The 16707-nt window shown below is 37.6% G+C and overlaps 1 protein-coding gene across 2 annotated transcripts in view; it reads right to left on the reverse strand.

The window, feature by feature from the left end:
- The window catches only part of Slk (STE20 like kinase), a 69057-nt gene that overhangs the window by 9740 nt on the left and 42610 nt on the right, over window positions 1-16707 (reverse strand). Inside the window, exons 14-18 of one of the 2 annotated variants that reach the window (XM_045149584.1) lie at window positions 13689-13781; window positions 4475-4604; window positions 3028-3152; window positions 2301-2489; window positions 1047-1172 (exon numbers count right to left, since the gene is read on the reverse strand). In XM_045149584.1, coding sequence (XP_045005519.1) covers window positions 1047-1172; window positions 2301-2489; window positions 3028-3152; window positions 4475-4604; window positions 13689-13781 — 663 coding nt within the window. The remainder of the gene's footprint in view (window positions 1-1046; window positions 1173-2300; window positions 2490-3027; window positions 3153-4474; window positions 4605-13688; window positions 13782-16707) is intronic. The other variant, XM_004659374.2, reaches the window with a different exon arrangement.

The following is a 16707-nucleotide window of genomic DNA, read 5'->3' on the forward strand; positions in this document are numbered from 1 at the left end:
CCTTTAATTGCTAAACCATCTCCCTAACCCTACTCAACAATTTTTAACAGGTATAATTATCTTCCAAAATAATAAATTATTCACCAAATACCATATGATTACTTAAGTACAAATTTTCCTTTAAAAAAGCTACAAAATGGGCTGGAATGAGATGGTTTAGTGGTTAAGCACTTGCCTATGAAGCCTAAGGACCCCAGTTCAAGGCTTAATTCCCCAGGACCCACATTAGCCAGATGCACAAGGGGGCACACGCATCTGGAGTTTGTTTGCAGTGGCTGGAGGCCCTGGTGCGCCCATTCTCACTCTCACTCTATCTTCCTCTTTCTCTCTCTCTCTCTCTGTCACTCTTAAAATAAATAAAAATGAACAAAAAGATTTAAAAAGTTATGAAATAAGTAGACTCAGTTTTGTAAGTTTAGAAACTAGACCTATTGAACTACCCTATGAAACACGTAAGAAGAATGACTTTGGGCCTTTTCTTTTCCTTTATACCAGTTGGTAAAAGAATGTGAAGTTAGTATTTTATTTAGTAAATTGAGCAAATGTATAGTCTCCAAATTATTCTTACTACTCTGAAACTTTAAACATTTCAGGTATACACTAGCTGAAATATACACTCTGGTAAGCTTTAAAAACAGCTTAAATCTCTAATGTTCTTTAGAAGAAAACTATCCAAATATTTCTCACTTTTTCCAAACACATAGAAGGAAATCAACTATGTTCTTCTAAGTAGTCAAGATATTTTATATTCACAACATGACAACAAAAATGCCTTCATCATTTTTGAAAAGTTTACATCTTTTTACAAAAAATACTAAAAAACATACTTGACAATATTTTGAAAGTCTATTTCTCAGATTAGGATTGAGCTCCACATTTACACTGATGCTGGTGACATAAAAAATAAACAAAGACCTACAACACTGAGCAGATCTTCATGTGTGTCCATCTTTAATCCCAGCATCCTCAGAGCAACATGCACTCTATTCTGGTTACTTTTCCACCCTCGCCACTAGAAATTCTGCTGTCATGCTCCTGCCTCTAACCTGCAGCTGGTGCAGTTCTCGGACATTGGCTTCACACTGCAACTGAAGATCCCGCATTTGGTTTTCATGCTTTTGATGCTGAGCCATTCTCTCATTTTTCTGCCTTTTTTCTTCTTGTGCAGCAAACTATACATGGGAAAACCAAAAGATAAATTATAGTTAGAAAGCAATGTAATTTTACATACTCTAAAAGTGTAATTAAGGAATTTCACAGAACTTAAAACACAGTAAACTAAAGCTGCAACTAACATGCTGTAACTCAAAGCTGTAGTCTACACATGGCTTGGGCAAAGGAACACTTCTAATTTAAACCCTAATGTTCCTGACTGGTTAATACTTCAGTCAGTGTGAGATCTATGACCACCAAAATAACACGGTGAAGTTGTTTCTGACTAAAAAGTATCCAAGTAGAGGCTGGGGAGATGGTTCAGTCCATAAAGCACTTGCCATGCAAGCATGAGGACCTGAATTAGGATCTCCAGCATCCACACAAATGCTGGGCATGATCGTGCATGCCTGGAATCCCAGCACTCAGGAGGCAGGGAAGGGCAGACTCCTGGGGCAAGCTGGTTAGCTAGGATAGCCAATTTGGAATGCTTTGGGTACAGTAGGAGACCCTTTCTCAATAAAACAAGGTGGAGGGCTGGAGAGATGGCTTAGTGGTTAAGATGTATGCCTGCAAAGCCAAAGGACCTCAGTTCGATTCCACAGGACCCACATAAGCCAAATGCACAAGGGGGCGCATGCGTCTGGAGTTTGTTTGCAGTGGCTGGAGGCCCTGGCGTGCCCATTCTCTCTCTCCCTCTCTCTGCCCTTTCTCTCTCTCTCTCTCTCTCTCTCAAATAAATAAATAAAATAAAGTTAAAAAAAAAAAACAATTTTAAGTAAGATGGAGAGCTATTGGGGAAGACACCTGACCTCTGGCTTTCGGGCACACAAATACAGACACACGTATATACACATATGCACACCACACGTAATGCACACACATATGCACAAAACAAGTCCAAGTCATTTTAGACATCTCACTTCCAAAGCTCAAGACATATCACAAGACATGGGAGGGAGAGCGCTGCCCTCCACAGTCACCATTTGGGGAAGACATATGCTATGCACTCTGCCCCAGCCCCGAGTAAAGTGAGTATCAATCATTCCAAGATGGCACCAAAATGTTTACAAACCAATTATGTGGCACATCTAAAGGTATTCAAATTTTTAAAAGCTAAAAGGAGAGAGAGTAATCTGCTTATTTACCTGTTTAATTTTGTCACGGTCCTGATCTGGTGTGGCTGTTGAGTTAATCCTCAAACTTTTCTTAAACATAGCCATTCGAGTCTTGGCTTCACTGCGCTGAATCTTGGGTAGCCTTGCTCTTTCTTGAGTCTGTCTGTTTTTTAATTCCTCAATAAGTCGTTGATTGTAACGCTGCATTTGTTCTGTTTCCTAAGAAAGTTTTAAACAGAATCCAGAACTGTAAATTTAACTCAATACTCAGAACCCACACATATGTTCAAATGCATCATTTGTTTTTGCTCCCAGAGATAATCCCTCCCCAGTCTACAGCCACGCCACCCTGAACATGCCCAATCTCCTCAGCTAATCCCTCCCTTGCTGCACAAATAGTGTTCACCAAAAGATAATTTATGAGTCAAGTAATCAGTAATAAGAGTCTTATGTTTAAACTTATTTACCAACTACAGGGAAGCAGCATTTTTTTTGTTTTAACATTTTTAAGATACTTGAAATTTAAATGGAGCCAAAGATACAAAATGAAGATTACAATATATGAGATCTCTAACACTGTTATTACTTTCCTTATAATCAACAGAAGTTTGCAATAATAATAGAAATATTATTAACTACTCCAAACTTCATCAAAGAAAATTTGGGATAAAAGACAGAAAGGAATCAAAAAATTCTAATATAATAGCTCTGTAAACTAAAATGAACAAAAAAGTGAAGAAATTTCCTTTTAATTAACCTTCTCATGACGTTTAAGAAGCTGATGTCGTTGCATGAAATACTGATCTTTAAGTTGCTGTTTAAGCAGCTGGTGTTTTTCTTGTAAGTGTCGTTCTTCCAGCTCCCAAATTGCAGCTTCTCGTGCTAGAAGTAAGTGATTTTCAAAATGTCACTTGGCTCTTTTAACTAATATATATTGCTCCTTATTTTAATATTTACATAAAATGTTCTATACATATTAACTTATGTACATAAATGGATAATCGAAGCTATAAATAAAATGTTACTAATATAAAACAGTATCTATTACCACTTTCCATTCTATTTTTTAAAATATATTTTTATTTGTGTGACAGAGGGGTACAAAGAGAAAGTGGCAGAGAAAGTACATGTGCACCAGGGCCTCCTGCCACTGCAAACAGACTCCAGACACACGCGCCACTTGGTGCATCCGGTTTTACCTGGGTACTGGAGAATCAAACCAAGGCCCATCAGGCTCTGCAAGCAAGCTTTTTTAAGTGCTGAACCATCTCTCCAGCCCTCCATTCTCCTTTAATGGCCTATAGACTATGAATGTCCTGCCACGAATGCCAAAATTTAAAAAGATAGAAAAAAAAAACTAAGCTAATTTGTAAGAGGGGAATACCTAAAATTCCATTCTATCAAGTTAGGTGTGGTAGCACATGCCTTTAATCCTAGCACTCATGAGGCAAAGGTAGGAGGATCCCCATGAGTTTGAGGCCACCCTCACCCTGAGACTACACAGTGAATTCCAGGTCAGCCTGGGGCTACAGCAAGACCCTACCTCCAAAAAAAAAAAACAAATGCCATTCTATCATGTAGCCATTAATATATCAATAAGGCATAATGAATACACAAAACCATTCAAATGTATTTCTAAAATCACCTAGATAAAAACATGTTAAGATTTGGGGTTGTTTTTTTTCCTTTGTTTTTGCAATAATGATTGAACCCAGGCCCTCAAACCCTGAGCCTTGTATATGCTAAGCACATACTCTAACACTGCGTTACAGTCTCAGCACATGTTCTGAGAATATATCTATATCTAACCCTATTATATCATTTTTAAAATATTTTTATTTATTTGAAAGGGTGAGTGGGGAGGAAATGGGAATACCAGGATCTCTTTCTGCTACAAACCAATTCCAGATACAAACACCATTTTGTGCATCTGGGTTTATGTGGGTTCTAGGGACTCAAACCATGGCTGGCAGTCTTTGCAAGTAAACACATTTAACCACTGCATCATCTCTCCAGCCCCACTTCCAATACATTGTGTAGTACTTATTTTTTTAAGTTTTTTTCTCTTACCTACAACTTTACTTTTCTCTTTGCCAACTACCTACCAAAGGTTAAGTTCTCAAATACTATGTAAGGCATGTCTTAAGTCAACATTTCTTTGATATCATTTTATGTATACACATGTGCTGTGGAATTTCACATACCTCTCATGAGCTGCTGTTTGTTATTTAGACACTCTCTTTCAATATTGGCCAACTCTGCTTTCTGTTGTTGGATGATCTTTTTCAAAGAACCATCTAATTCTTGTTGTTGCTTCTGAACAAATTCTTGTTCCTAATTGACACAGTTAACCATCTGTTAATAAGTATCTGCTGAATTTAAACATTCATTTATATCTATGACTATATACACTAGTGACTAACAAGGTTTCTTTCTCCTCCTGCTTGGGAAGGGTTTGTGGGGACAGCACTAGGGAGTGAACAAAGGGCCTTCTGTATGCTAGGTTAAGCACTCTACCACTGAGCTCTATCCTCAGTGGCTAACAAGATTTCTAAACAAAGTTTATAAGGATAGTGGGATTTAAAACTTACCAAAATTATACAGTACATGTGTAGTGTAAAGGTATTAGTCCTCCAAAAGTATTAGAATGTACAATATTCTAAATTCACTATTAAGGACACACAAAAGATTATATTCTAAATGTTCTATTATTCTAGCAATAAATTTACAGCTCTAAAGCTCACCATTCCATTACTAGAAGAATCAACAAGAAATATCTTTTAAAAAGAAAGGTAAAAAGAGCTAATAAGTAAAGCAGATAATCAGAATTTTAATTACTTTTCCAATACAGAGTATGGAAGAAATACCATGGCTGCGTTAACATAGGAAAATAGTATTTGTTATCTATAGCCTATACCTAAAAATAATAGTTTCAGGATTTAATGGAAAATAATGCATGTCTAGAGCAATTTAAATTAGGACAAAGAAAGTGATTTCTACGTTATCAATCTATAAACAAAATATAATCAAGGATTCTACCAATATGTTTGCACTAATTCACACACAAGTTTATTTTTGAGTTGCCAAATTTGTGCTTTAAAAAAAAAGTAAATTTATGGGGCTGTCGCGATAGCTCAATAACTAAACTGCTTGCATCACAAGCATGAGGACCTGAGTTCAAACCCCACAACTCATTTAAAAAAAAAAAAAAAAAGTAAATTTTAAAGCTGAGCGTTGTGGTGCACGCTTTTAATCCCAGCACTCAGGAGGCAGGGGTAGGATCACCGTGAGTTCAAGGCCATCCTGAGAATACACAGTGAATTCCAATTCAGCCTAAGCTAGAGTAAGACCCTGCCTCGAAAGTCCAAAAAAAAAAAAAAAAAAAAGCAAATTTAGACATCTCTCTCTTACCAGTGTCAACAGGTGGTGACTGAAACAAGAGCTATGCAGACCAATAAAATTAAAATTTAGGATTGAAGCAGTATTTCCCCTATAATTTTTCCTCTTCTTGAACACTCAAGAAAAGACCAACTCCAATGTATACTGAATTTTTTGGGGGGCCTTAGGCAGAGTCGGGCAAGATACAGATCACTACCTGCCTGGTCCTTAATGCACATAAGAGCAGCAGAATTCCTCATGGAGTCTGCCTTTTGATAGTGCCTCCAGGGTTTGCCCGGCTTAGCTGTTGAAGTAATGTGGAATCTCGCATGCTGCCATTTACTCTGCATCGTCATCTACAGTTCAGCATAAGTACAAATAGGCAGTAGCAGAAGACTACCACTAGGTGCCTCTACAGAATACACTGACCTACTTGACTAGTCACCCATGTAACCGTGCCACAGCCAAAAACATCCAGTGAGTGCTTACATTCAAACATTTAGTATAAAACCTTCTAACTTTTATTTAAGAGATCCAAAATCGCTAGCCAACCTTTTAAAAGTTTTAACAAAGAAAGCTATTCAAGTGTCTCTTTTGCCTATAGCAAATATTTGCAATACTGCTTAACCTTAGATATAAAATTTCTATATTGAAATTTGTTCAATTAACTAATCACTTAAAGATATGGCTAAGGGTTTCTTCTGATCATTGGTTTGTATGATTTTTAAATTAATGGCATGGTCACAAACAATTACCCTAACATGCGCGCGCGTGCATGCGTGCGTGCGTGCGTGTGTGTGTGTGTAATATTTAGACTCAAAAATATAAAATGTGAAATATAGAATCAAGTTGAAATAAAAAGAGAAATATAAGCTATGCTGCTAAAGTGAGTGGAATTTCTCATTGATGCAATTTATTGTCACATTACTATATTCCTATCTGGATGACATGACATTTACAGAAAACCCTCATAATAAATGCTGGGACTACGCGAGGAGCAGGGTTACTAAAATGAATACAAAAGTTTTACCTTCAAAGAGCTTCCATACTATTGGTCCCAATTATCAATAATCTTGGGTTACCAATTCCTTGCCTTAGTGTTACTTTTCAAGGTCAAAACCAATCCACAAAAAAAAAAAACAACCTCACAGCTGGGGATCAAGAGTCCATAAAGCTAGGCATGGTGGCACACACCTTTAACCCCAGCACTTAGGAGGTGGAGATAGGAGGATCACTGTGAGTTCGAGGGCCAGCCTGGAATTACAGAGTTTCAGGTCAGTCTGGGCAGAGTGAGACCCTTCCTCAAACAATAAACAAATAAAAAGGAAGAGTCCAGAAGCCATGCCTCACTGTGCATGACTGGCAGCTGACACACAAAGGGTGAGGCACTGTTAGACGGCCGCACAGAGGCAGGCGGAATGAGTACTGTACCCAGAGGCAGGCGGCATGAGTACTGTACCCAGAGGCAGGCGGCATGAGTACTATACCCAGAGGCAGGCGGAATGAGTACTGTACCCAGAGGCAGGCGGAATGAGTATTGTACACAGAGGCAGGCAGCGTGAGTAGTGTACACAGAGGCAGGCGGAATGAGTACTGTACACAGAGGCAGGCAGCGTGAGTACTGTACACAGAGGCAGGCGGAATGAGTACTGTACACAGAGGCAGGCAGCGTGAGTACTGTACCCAGAGGCAGGCGGAATGAGTATTGTACACAGAGGCAGGCAGCGTGAGTACTGTACACAGAGGCAGGCGGAATGAGTACTGTACACAGAGGCAGGCAGCGTGAGTACTGTACACAGAGGCAGGCAGCATGAGTACTGTACACAGAGGCAGGCAGCGTGAGTACTGTACACAGAGGCAGGCAGCATGAGTACTGTACACAGAGGCAGGCAGCGTGAGTACTGTACACAGAGGCAGGCAGCGTGAGTACTGTACACAGAGGCAGGCAGCATGAGTACTGTACACAGAGGCAGGCGGAATGAGTACTGTACACAGAGGCAGGCGGAATGAGTACTGTACACAGAGGCAGGCGGAATGAGTACTGTACACAGAGGCAGGCAGCATGAGTACTGTACACAGAGGCAGGCGGAATGAGTACTGTACACAGAGGCAGGCGGAATGAGTACTGTACACAGAGGCAGGCGGAATGAGTATCGTACACAGAGGCAGGCAGAATGAGTATTTTGCTGCTATAGAAGGCAAAATAAGGATCAAGTTAAAGTCAAGGTGAGTAGTTACAAACCCAAAGTATGGGAGTTCTTCCTCACAATAGAGTTAGCAAAGAACCTGGTTGCCTCAGAGTTGAGTAAACAAACAGGGTCTAAAGGACAACAGAGTCAGGGATACTGCATAAAGTTTGTTTTATAACACTAAAAATTATATGACCTTTACGTAAAAAGTAATTCAAAAGAAATGAAAATTTAAAATTATTAAGTACTCATTAAAATATCCAACTTCAACTTCTTCTGAGACACCTGTGGTAAAAAATACACACACACACACACACACACACACACACACACACACCCAAATTCAAAAGCAAACTATAATGCACTAACAGTGGAATTTTTAGAAATTTTATATTACAAAAAGACTGCACAAATTACATTTTGCCTTAAAAAATCAGAGATAAATTGAATCACTATGAATATCAAATAAAAAACAAATACAGGGCTGGAGAGAGAACTTCGTGGTTAAAGTGCTTGCCTGCGAAACCTCAGAATACTTGTTCGAATATCCAGGTCCCACTTATACCCAGACTCAAAAAGTGATACAAGCATGTAATGTCGCACATGCAACAAGGGGGCACACGCGTATGGAGTTCCTTCACAGAAGCTGAAAGATCCTGGCGTACCCATTCATATTCTCTCTCTTTTCTCTTTCTCTGTCTCTCTCTCTGTGCCTCTTTCTCCCTCTCCCCCAAAAAATAAAAAATAAAAAACAGGGCTGGAGAGATGGCTTAGCAGTTAAGATGCTTTCCTACAAAGCCTAAGGACCCAGGTTTGATTCTCCAGGTCCCATATAAGCCAGAAGCACAAGGTGGCACATGTGTCTGGAGTTCGTTTGCAGTGGCTAGAAGCCTTGGTACACCTATTCTCACATACTCTCTTTCTTTCTCTCCCTCTCTCTGTCTCTAATAAATAAATAAAAATAAATTGATAAAAAAATTAATGTTTAAAATAAATAAATAAAAAGCAACAACAAAAGAACCAAAATATTTTTGGGGGGAGGGGTTGAGATAGGGTCTCACTCTAGCCCAGGCTGACCTGGAACTCACTATGTAGTCTCAGAGTGGCTTCGAACTCATGGCGATCCTCCTACCTCTGCCTCCCAAGTGCTCGTATTAAAGGCGTGCACCACCATGCCTGGCCTCAAAAAATCATCTTTAAAGAATGGTCCCATGAGGGGAGCAGACACAGAAGGATCACTGTGTGGCACATAAACTAAAACCTCGTGAGCTCCAGGTTCAGTGGCAGACTCTGTCTCAGGGAAACAAGGTCGAAAAGCAATAGAGGAAAGCATCCAACACCCTCCTCTATCCTCCACACACATGTACATGCACAAACACCTACCACATATACACACACACAAAAAAGGGGGAAATGGTCCCATCAACTATGAAATGAAAACCGGGTATGGTGGCGCACGCCTTTAACCCCAGCACTTGGGAAGCAGAGATAGGAGGATTGCCATGAATTCAAGGCCACCCTGAGAATACAGAGTGAATTTCAAGTCAGCCTGGGCTAGAGTGAAACCCTACCTCAAAAAACAAACAAACAAAAAAAAAAAAAACTGTGAAGTAATGAGTGTCTTTTTAAAGTACAAGTTTAAATTCTAATGAGTAATTTTATCATACTTAAGTAAGCATTAAAACTACAAGTTCACATCCTAAAAAACTATCAGATAGGGTTATGACATATAACACTATACGGAATTTTATTATCTTAACTCAAAAATGGTAATGATCAGAAAAGTTATCATAAATCTTAATTTCTCTCTCTCATTAAAAAAAATATTCTGCTTACACTTTTAGAAGAGTGCAAAAAACAGAAAAACAGAGTCTAATTTGGGGAGGGGAAAAGATGGGGCTGAAACCAAACTGTATTCTATTAACTCCAGTTGTGTGCACCAAACCTCACAAACAAAAATAACAATATCAGCTGGGCATGGTGGTATAAAGAGCCTACCTTGGAAAAAAAAAAAAATACAAAGTTAAGTGAAAACTAGTGTTCCCCATGGAAATTGTAGAAAGAATACAGCTTGGAATTCCAGACCTAATTTAAAACGACAGTAACAATAGCAATTCACTATTTTTCATTACTGACAATTTGAACAAATGGAAGTGAGTTAAGTCAAACTAAAATTACTACCTTTGTACCATGGCTTTTCTGACCATATCCAAAATTAAGACATTTACATAAATATATAGGCAATCAAAAAAATGTCACTTCACACAAAGATAAAAATCTAATCACAGCATTCAATTTCTCACATGTGCAAAGCTTATAAAATGTTAGAAAGGTTTTTTGATGATGAAAATCTCAAATTAAAATTTGTTAGCATTCTAGTTTCAGCTCTACTATTAATCCCCTATGTGACTTTATGGAGATCACTGAGTCTTGTACCTTGGTTCTGCATTTACAAAAAGGATAATAATACTCCATCCCTCTACTAGGATGGTGACAGAGTAAATCAGATGTGGAAACTCTTAGAAGAACACTGAACCACAAAGTACATGTCATTACTGTTATGATTGTCATTACTGACATGACCATCCATCCATCTTCTAGGTTTTAGCAAACGAAGTCAACAATGAAAAGGCACATGTGAGTCAGAGTAAGGTAAACAGAATGCATCCTCGCACAGCACGCGGGACTTACATCCTGCATTTGGGCGTTGAACACTGCACAAGATGACAGCTGAAAAGACCGAATCATAACCTGAGCAATACCCTGTGGATCAGAATACAGTGCACCTCCCAGGTGAGAACACATCTGAATCATTTGGGATAAATGGAAAGCATGAATAATCACATAAACATTTGACTTTCTTGAGGTCTGGGTCACATCCATTAGCAAAAAGGCTTCCTTCTCCTCTGTACAATGAAACATGTGAACTAGACACGTGGTTTCCAAGCTCTTAGTGCATGACCATTTTTGAAATCAGTAGAACCCCCTTTTGAAAACTTATTTTCAAAATCTACTAATAAATCGGATAAAAAGTGGTGCTTTTAGCCGGGAGTGCTGGCACACACCTTTAATCCCAGCACTCGGGAAGCAGAAGTAGGAGGATCGCCATGAATCCCAGGACAGCCTGGGCTAGAGTGAGACTCTTCAAAAAAAAAAAAAGTGGTGCTCTTCAGCTGATGTAGAAATAGGCCCCCAAGTCTTTGCCTTCTGAAGAAGAGCTTCTAAAAGTCCAGGAAGCCCAGACTAGGTGTTGGTACTTACTAGCTCTGTGATTACACAGCAATACTTATGATCGAGAAAGTTTTGAAAGGGCTCTTTAAAGCTATCAAGTTTTAGTTAATTCATCAAAGGAATAAATATTTTTAATTTTGTTACATTTTGAACTCTGCCTTAAGTGTACAGAAATGATTTACCATGTCCCTCAGTTTTCAGTGGAAAACATAGGCCAAATTCCAGAATTCTATGAAAAATTATCATCAAAACCTATGAAAGCACAGTACCACTAAATTTTCAACTTGAACTCTTAATTTAATAAATAATTAAACTTATGAAGCTTACAATACTTTTGTAACTAAAAGGTTTATATTCCTTTATAAAAAAAAACTATATTGCTATTACTTATTATCTAGTTTGAAATCTAAACTAATGAAAAGTCAATGACTACTACAGCCAGTAAGTTCTACCTCTTCTCGTTGTCCACAAGAAACAGCCAATAAACACTACACCAAGCAGACAAGTGTTTAGATGAGACATAGTAGGTAGCCTAAATATGACAGGAGCACAGTATGACGCGTGGTATCCAGTTCATGAAATAAGGAGCCAAGCCTACCTGGAGAGAATCTTGGCTTTACCACTAACCAGATATGTGAACTTACGAGTCACTCAACTTTCCTGTCCTGGGTTCACTTCTAAAACGGGGGTGACATGTTGTGAAGCTCAGTTCAAATGTGGAAAGCATTTAGAATAGTGCTTGCCTGATACATAGTACATGCTGTATTTGCTATCACCACCTTAAATTAGTAATCCTCATACCAGCCAAGACAAAATGTGCCAATGGTTCATGGAAAGCAAAAAAAATAAACAAAACAGCAGCAAACTAATCTTATTAAAATAAGCTGCCAGCCTGATTAAAATAGTCAATTCTAAGATTATATTTTCCTTATCTTTTCATAGCATTAAAAATATTCTCTTGGGGAGGGGATATGATGGACAGTGGAGTTTCAAAGGGGTAAGTGGGGGGAGGGAGGATATCACCATGGGGTATTTTTTATATCATGGAAGTTGTTAATAAAATAATTAAAATTAAAAAAATATTCTCTCCTCTGAAATGGCAACAAATAAATGGCAATTTAAAAATATTCTTATTTGAAGCTAGGCATGGTGGCGCATGCCTTTAATCCCAGCACTCGGGAGGCAGAGGCAGGAGGATCACTGTGAGTTCAAGGCCACCCTGAGACTCCTTAGTGAATTCCAGGTCAGCATGGGCTACAGTGAGACCCTACCTCAAAAAACCAAAAAAAAAAATAATAATAATAATAATAAAAATATTCTTATTTTAAAAAATTATTGTCAGTCTATGTCAAGGACCTTACTGATATTTTTGGGGTTTGTTGTTTTTGTTTCTTTAATGACTCTATAAAGTTCAGGCTATTTTTTGTTTGTTTGTTTGTTTGAGGTAGGACCTCGCTTTAGCTCAGGCTGACCTGGAATTCACTATGTCATCTCAGGATAGCCTCAAACTCAGGGCAATCCTCCTACTTCTGCCTCCCAAGTGCTGGGATTAAAGGCATGTGCAACCATGCCCAGGAGAGCTATTTTTTTTAAATCACACAGACCATATTAAAATGCTAACTGAAAGCAACAATTAATACATAAGCCATGTCTCTACTTCCTTTTATATGTAGAGATATGTAGTTTTTAAAGTAGGCTAATTTCTTTATCTTTGCCTAGAGGTTGAATGCAAACTAAATGTAAAGATTTACCTTTCTTAGTATAAAAGACCATCCACCTTATGATAAAGTTTTATACTTGTAAACTTTTCCTTATTTAACTTCACACAGATGAAAGCAGTAACATTTAAATGTTGGAGTAAAAAATACTTAAAATCTAGTTTTAAAGTTGATTGTGTTGTTGCACTTAAATGTTTAATCTTCCATTAACATTATCACTTACTAGTTTTATTCAAACTTTAAGTTTTATAGAAATAACAGCTTTCTGGCCTGGAGAGATGGCTTAGCAGTTAAGCGCTTGCCTGTTTAGCCTAAGGACCCTGGTTCAAGGCTCAATTCCCCAGGACCCACGGTAGCCAGATGAACAAGAGGATGCATGCATCTGGAGTTCATTTGCAGTGGCTAGAGGCTCTGGCGTGCCCATTCATTTTCTCTCTCTCTCTCTGCCTCTATCACTCTCAAATAAATAAATAAATAAATAAATAAAAATGAACAAAAAATTAAAAAGAAATAACAACTTTCTAACCAGGCATTCTTTTCCTAATACAAGGTTTATATGCCTACCCTCCAATTCTGTTCTAAGTCTTCTGTCAAACATTAGCACTACTATTTAAAAATATAAGTTTCAAGCATGATGTACATCAGATACCAGTCAATTTTACATTAACACACATTTCTTTCATTTGGAATCAACTTTCTAAACATTCCAGTTACTTTCATATTAGCAACTTAAACATTACCAAGTGTGAATTTAGAACTATAAATAGAAGACCCTGTACTTAGCATGGGGAAAAGTTCAACATCATATAATTACAGTTAAAATCTACTCTTTCAACAATGGCTTACTGCGCTGTGGAAAACACTGCTCTCTGGGTTTAGTAGCATTAAGCTGCTGCTGTTACCTGAGCATGCTGGCTTTGTGCAAGCTCCTCTTTCCTGCGCTTCATGAGCTCTTTTCTCAGCTCTTTGGGTGCTTTCTCCACTTCATTTATAACCTACAGTATATAAGCATGCAGGAAGTGGGGAAATGATACTTTCTCCACAGCAAGCATTTATGTGAGTAGAGAAGCTACAAGTCAAAATTAAAGCTGTTAGAAGGTTCCTTTCAACATGCAGTAGCAAAGTGTTAGTTTGGTGGAAAAGAATAAAAGGACAGAGCATGCATAATCTCAGAGCAGAAAGGGGCTTCACTCATATAGATGTCCATTAGTTGCTTCATCATCCCTACATACATCTCTCTCAAAGACCCAAGGGCTGTAATCAGTAAAAGGTTTCTTACAGCACTAATGCTAAAATAAAAATGATAAACTCAACTGACCTTGAAAGATCATAAAATTAACAAACATATTGAATGACAAGGTTTGAAATGTTCAATACAAGAAAAACTCATGTCATTTATAAAAGTGCAAACTTTTATAATTGACTTGATAATACCAAAGAAACAATTCTAAGTGATATCCACTTAATGAGACCAGGGGGAAAAAGAAGGAAAATAAGTCTTAGAATAAAGGAGAAATAAATGAATACTAATTTTTTTTCAACACACCATTTTCTACATAGTGTGACAAAAATGAACATATGTAATAACTTTTTGTAGATTAGATAATATTCTCCTTTGCTGAAATTTTAAGCCAACCTGTCAACAGTAATATAATTACTTGTAAAATAAGCCTAGTAAACTATGATTCATCATACCAAATAAAGTATGTTATAGAAATATATTTTAAAGTTCCTTCTTTTTTTTGAGGAAGGTCTCATTCCAACCCAGGCTAACCTGAAACTTATTCTGGGGCCCAAGCTGGCCTCAAATTAATGGTGATTCTTCTACTAGTATTATAGGCATAAGCCACCACACCCAGCTTAAACTTCCCTTTTTAAATGATTTCAAAATCCTCAATGTAAATTCCAGTTACCAACAGATCTGTAGTCCAGCTATGAAAGACAACCATATGTTTACAAGTAGAAGCACCGCCAGAAACAGATGCCAAATCACCACACGCCACTGATGGTCCAAGATGGAGACAGATTTTGATTTAACAGAGGATACTTAAGTTTCCCATCATTAATTCCTCATGAAACCAAATCACCAATAAGAAGAGACTCCCCAAATGCAAGAAGTTAAGCAATAAGGAAAAAACACATAATAAAATTATTTCAAACTCATATCATGATCTCAGACATGCTCACTAGTCAAAACCCTCCACTTAACTATAGCCTTACTTATTTAGGATTAAGTCCTATATTTACCTACAAAATCTTTCAATCTGATACAAATAACCTCTCAAAAGTTTCTCAGTTTCAAGAAAGTTAACAAATAGGAGAAGCAATTCTATATAAAATAGAGAAATTTTTTAGAAATGTTAGCTATAGCAAATAAAAATACATACCATTATACTAATTTTTGTCTGATCATTGAACATACTATACTGACATTCAACTCTGTCTTGTTTGAAGCACATTCTCAGGACAACAGTATGATGCTACATTTTCTTCATAAATGTTAAAATCAATTAATATGGGTATTTGAGGTGTGTAATAAAAGTAAAAATAGGAGTCGGGCATGGTGGTGCATGCCTTTAATCCCAGCAATTGGGAGGCAAAGATAGGAGGATCACCGTGAGTTTTAGGCCTCTCTGAGACTACATAGTGAACTCTAGGTCAGCCTGGGCTACAATGAGACCCTACCTTGAAAACCAAAAAAAAAAAAAAAACAGGAAAAATGGAGTTAGAGAAATGGCTCAGCAGTTAAAGGCATTTGCTTGCAAAGCCTGACAGCCCAGTTGATTCCCCAGGACCCACATAAAGCCAGATGCACAAAGTGACACATGCATCTGGAATTTGTTTGCAGTGGCAAGAGACCCTAATACATTCATATTCACTCTCTGCCTCTTTTTTGACTCAAATAAATGAATAAAAATATTTTTTTAAAACTAAATATGGGGGCTGGAGAGATGGCTTAGCATTTAAGGCACTTTCCTGCAAAGCCAAAGGACCTAGGTTCAATTCCCCAGGACCCACGTAAGGCAGATGCACAAGGTGGTGCATGCATGTGGAGTTCATTAGCAGTGGCTCAAGGTCCTGGTGTGCCCAATCTCTCTCTTTCTCTTTCTCAAATAAATAAATAAATACAATTTTTTAAAGTGAAAATGAAGCTGGAGAGATGGCTTAGCAGTTAAGGTGCCTGGCTGTGAAGCCTAAGGACTGTGCAATTCTCCAGATCCCACATAAGCCAGACATAAAGTTGAGGCAGACGTGCAAGGTCGCACATGCCCACTAGGTAGGGCATCTAGAGTTCAAGTGCAGTCCCTAGCTTGCTCTCTGTCTCTCTCTAAATTTGTTTTTAAAAAGTAAAAATGCATTTCCAAATATATATTTTCTTCTAAACCAAATAGAATTAATTATAATTATTTTTTCCTTTTCCCTGAGGTCATTTATAAGGCCAACTGCTATACTAAAGATACAGAACCATAAAATTATCTCTAAAATGTTCTCTTAGTTTTATTTTAATCTAAGGACAAAAAAGCCTCCTATGAATCAATGACAATCCTTTATAGCAAATATTTCAAATAAATTCCATAACAATATGGAAGCATCTCAAAAATGATTTAAAAAAAAAACTCATTCCAATCATATGACTTCACTATTATTTTCTACTTTTGATCCTTCAAGTACCTCACAATTCAACAAGCATATTATGGATGCTATTTTCATGTTCAAACTATTCAGTTTTAGTTTGGCACAATGTCTAAGAAAATAAAGCTAATTAAGAAAATTTAAAAATAACAAGTAATTAGTAACTAAGATGAATTCTTGCTGCTGCCAGAAAACACCAATGAAGTTTTCTTGAAGAAAAATGTTTCTATGTAAGGCCTTAAATGTTGCACTAATAAAAAAGAGCCTATTGAAATGGAGATTAGACTT

This window comes from Jaculus jaculus, chromosome 1 (assembly GCF_020740685.1).
Source record: "Jaculus jaculus isolate mJacJac1 chromosome 1, mJacJac1.mat.Y.cur, whole genome shotgun sequence".
In the NCBI taxonomy this organism is placed as follows: Eukaryota; Metazoa; Chordata; class Mammalia; order Rodentia; family Dipodidae; genus Jaculus; species Jaculus jaculus.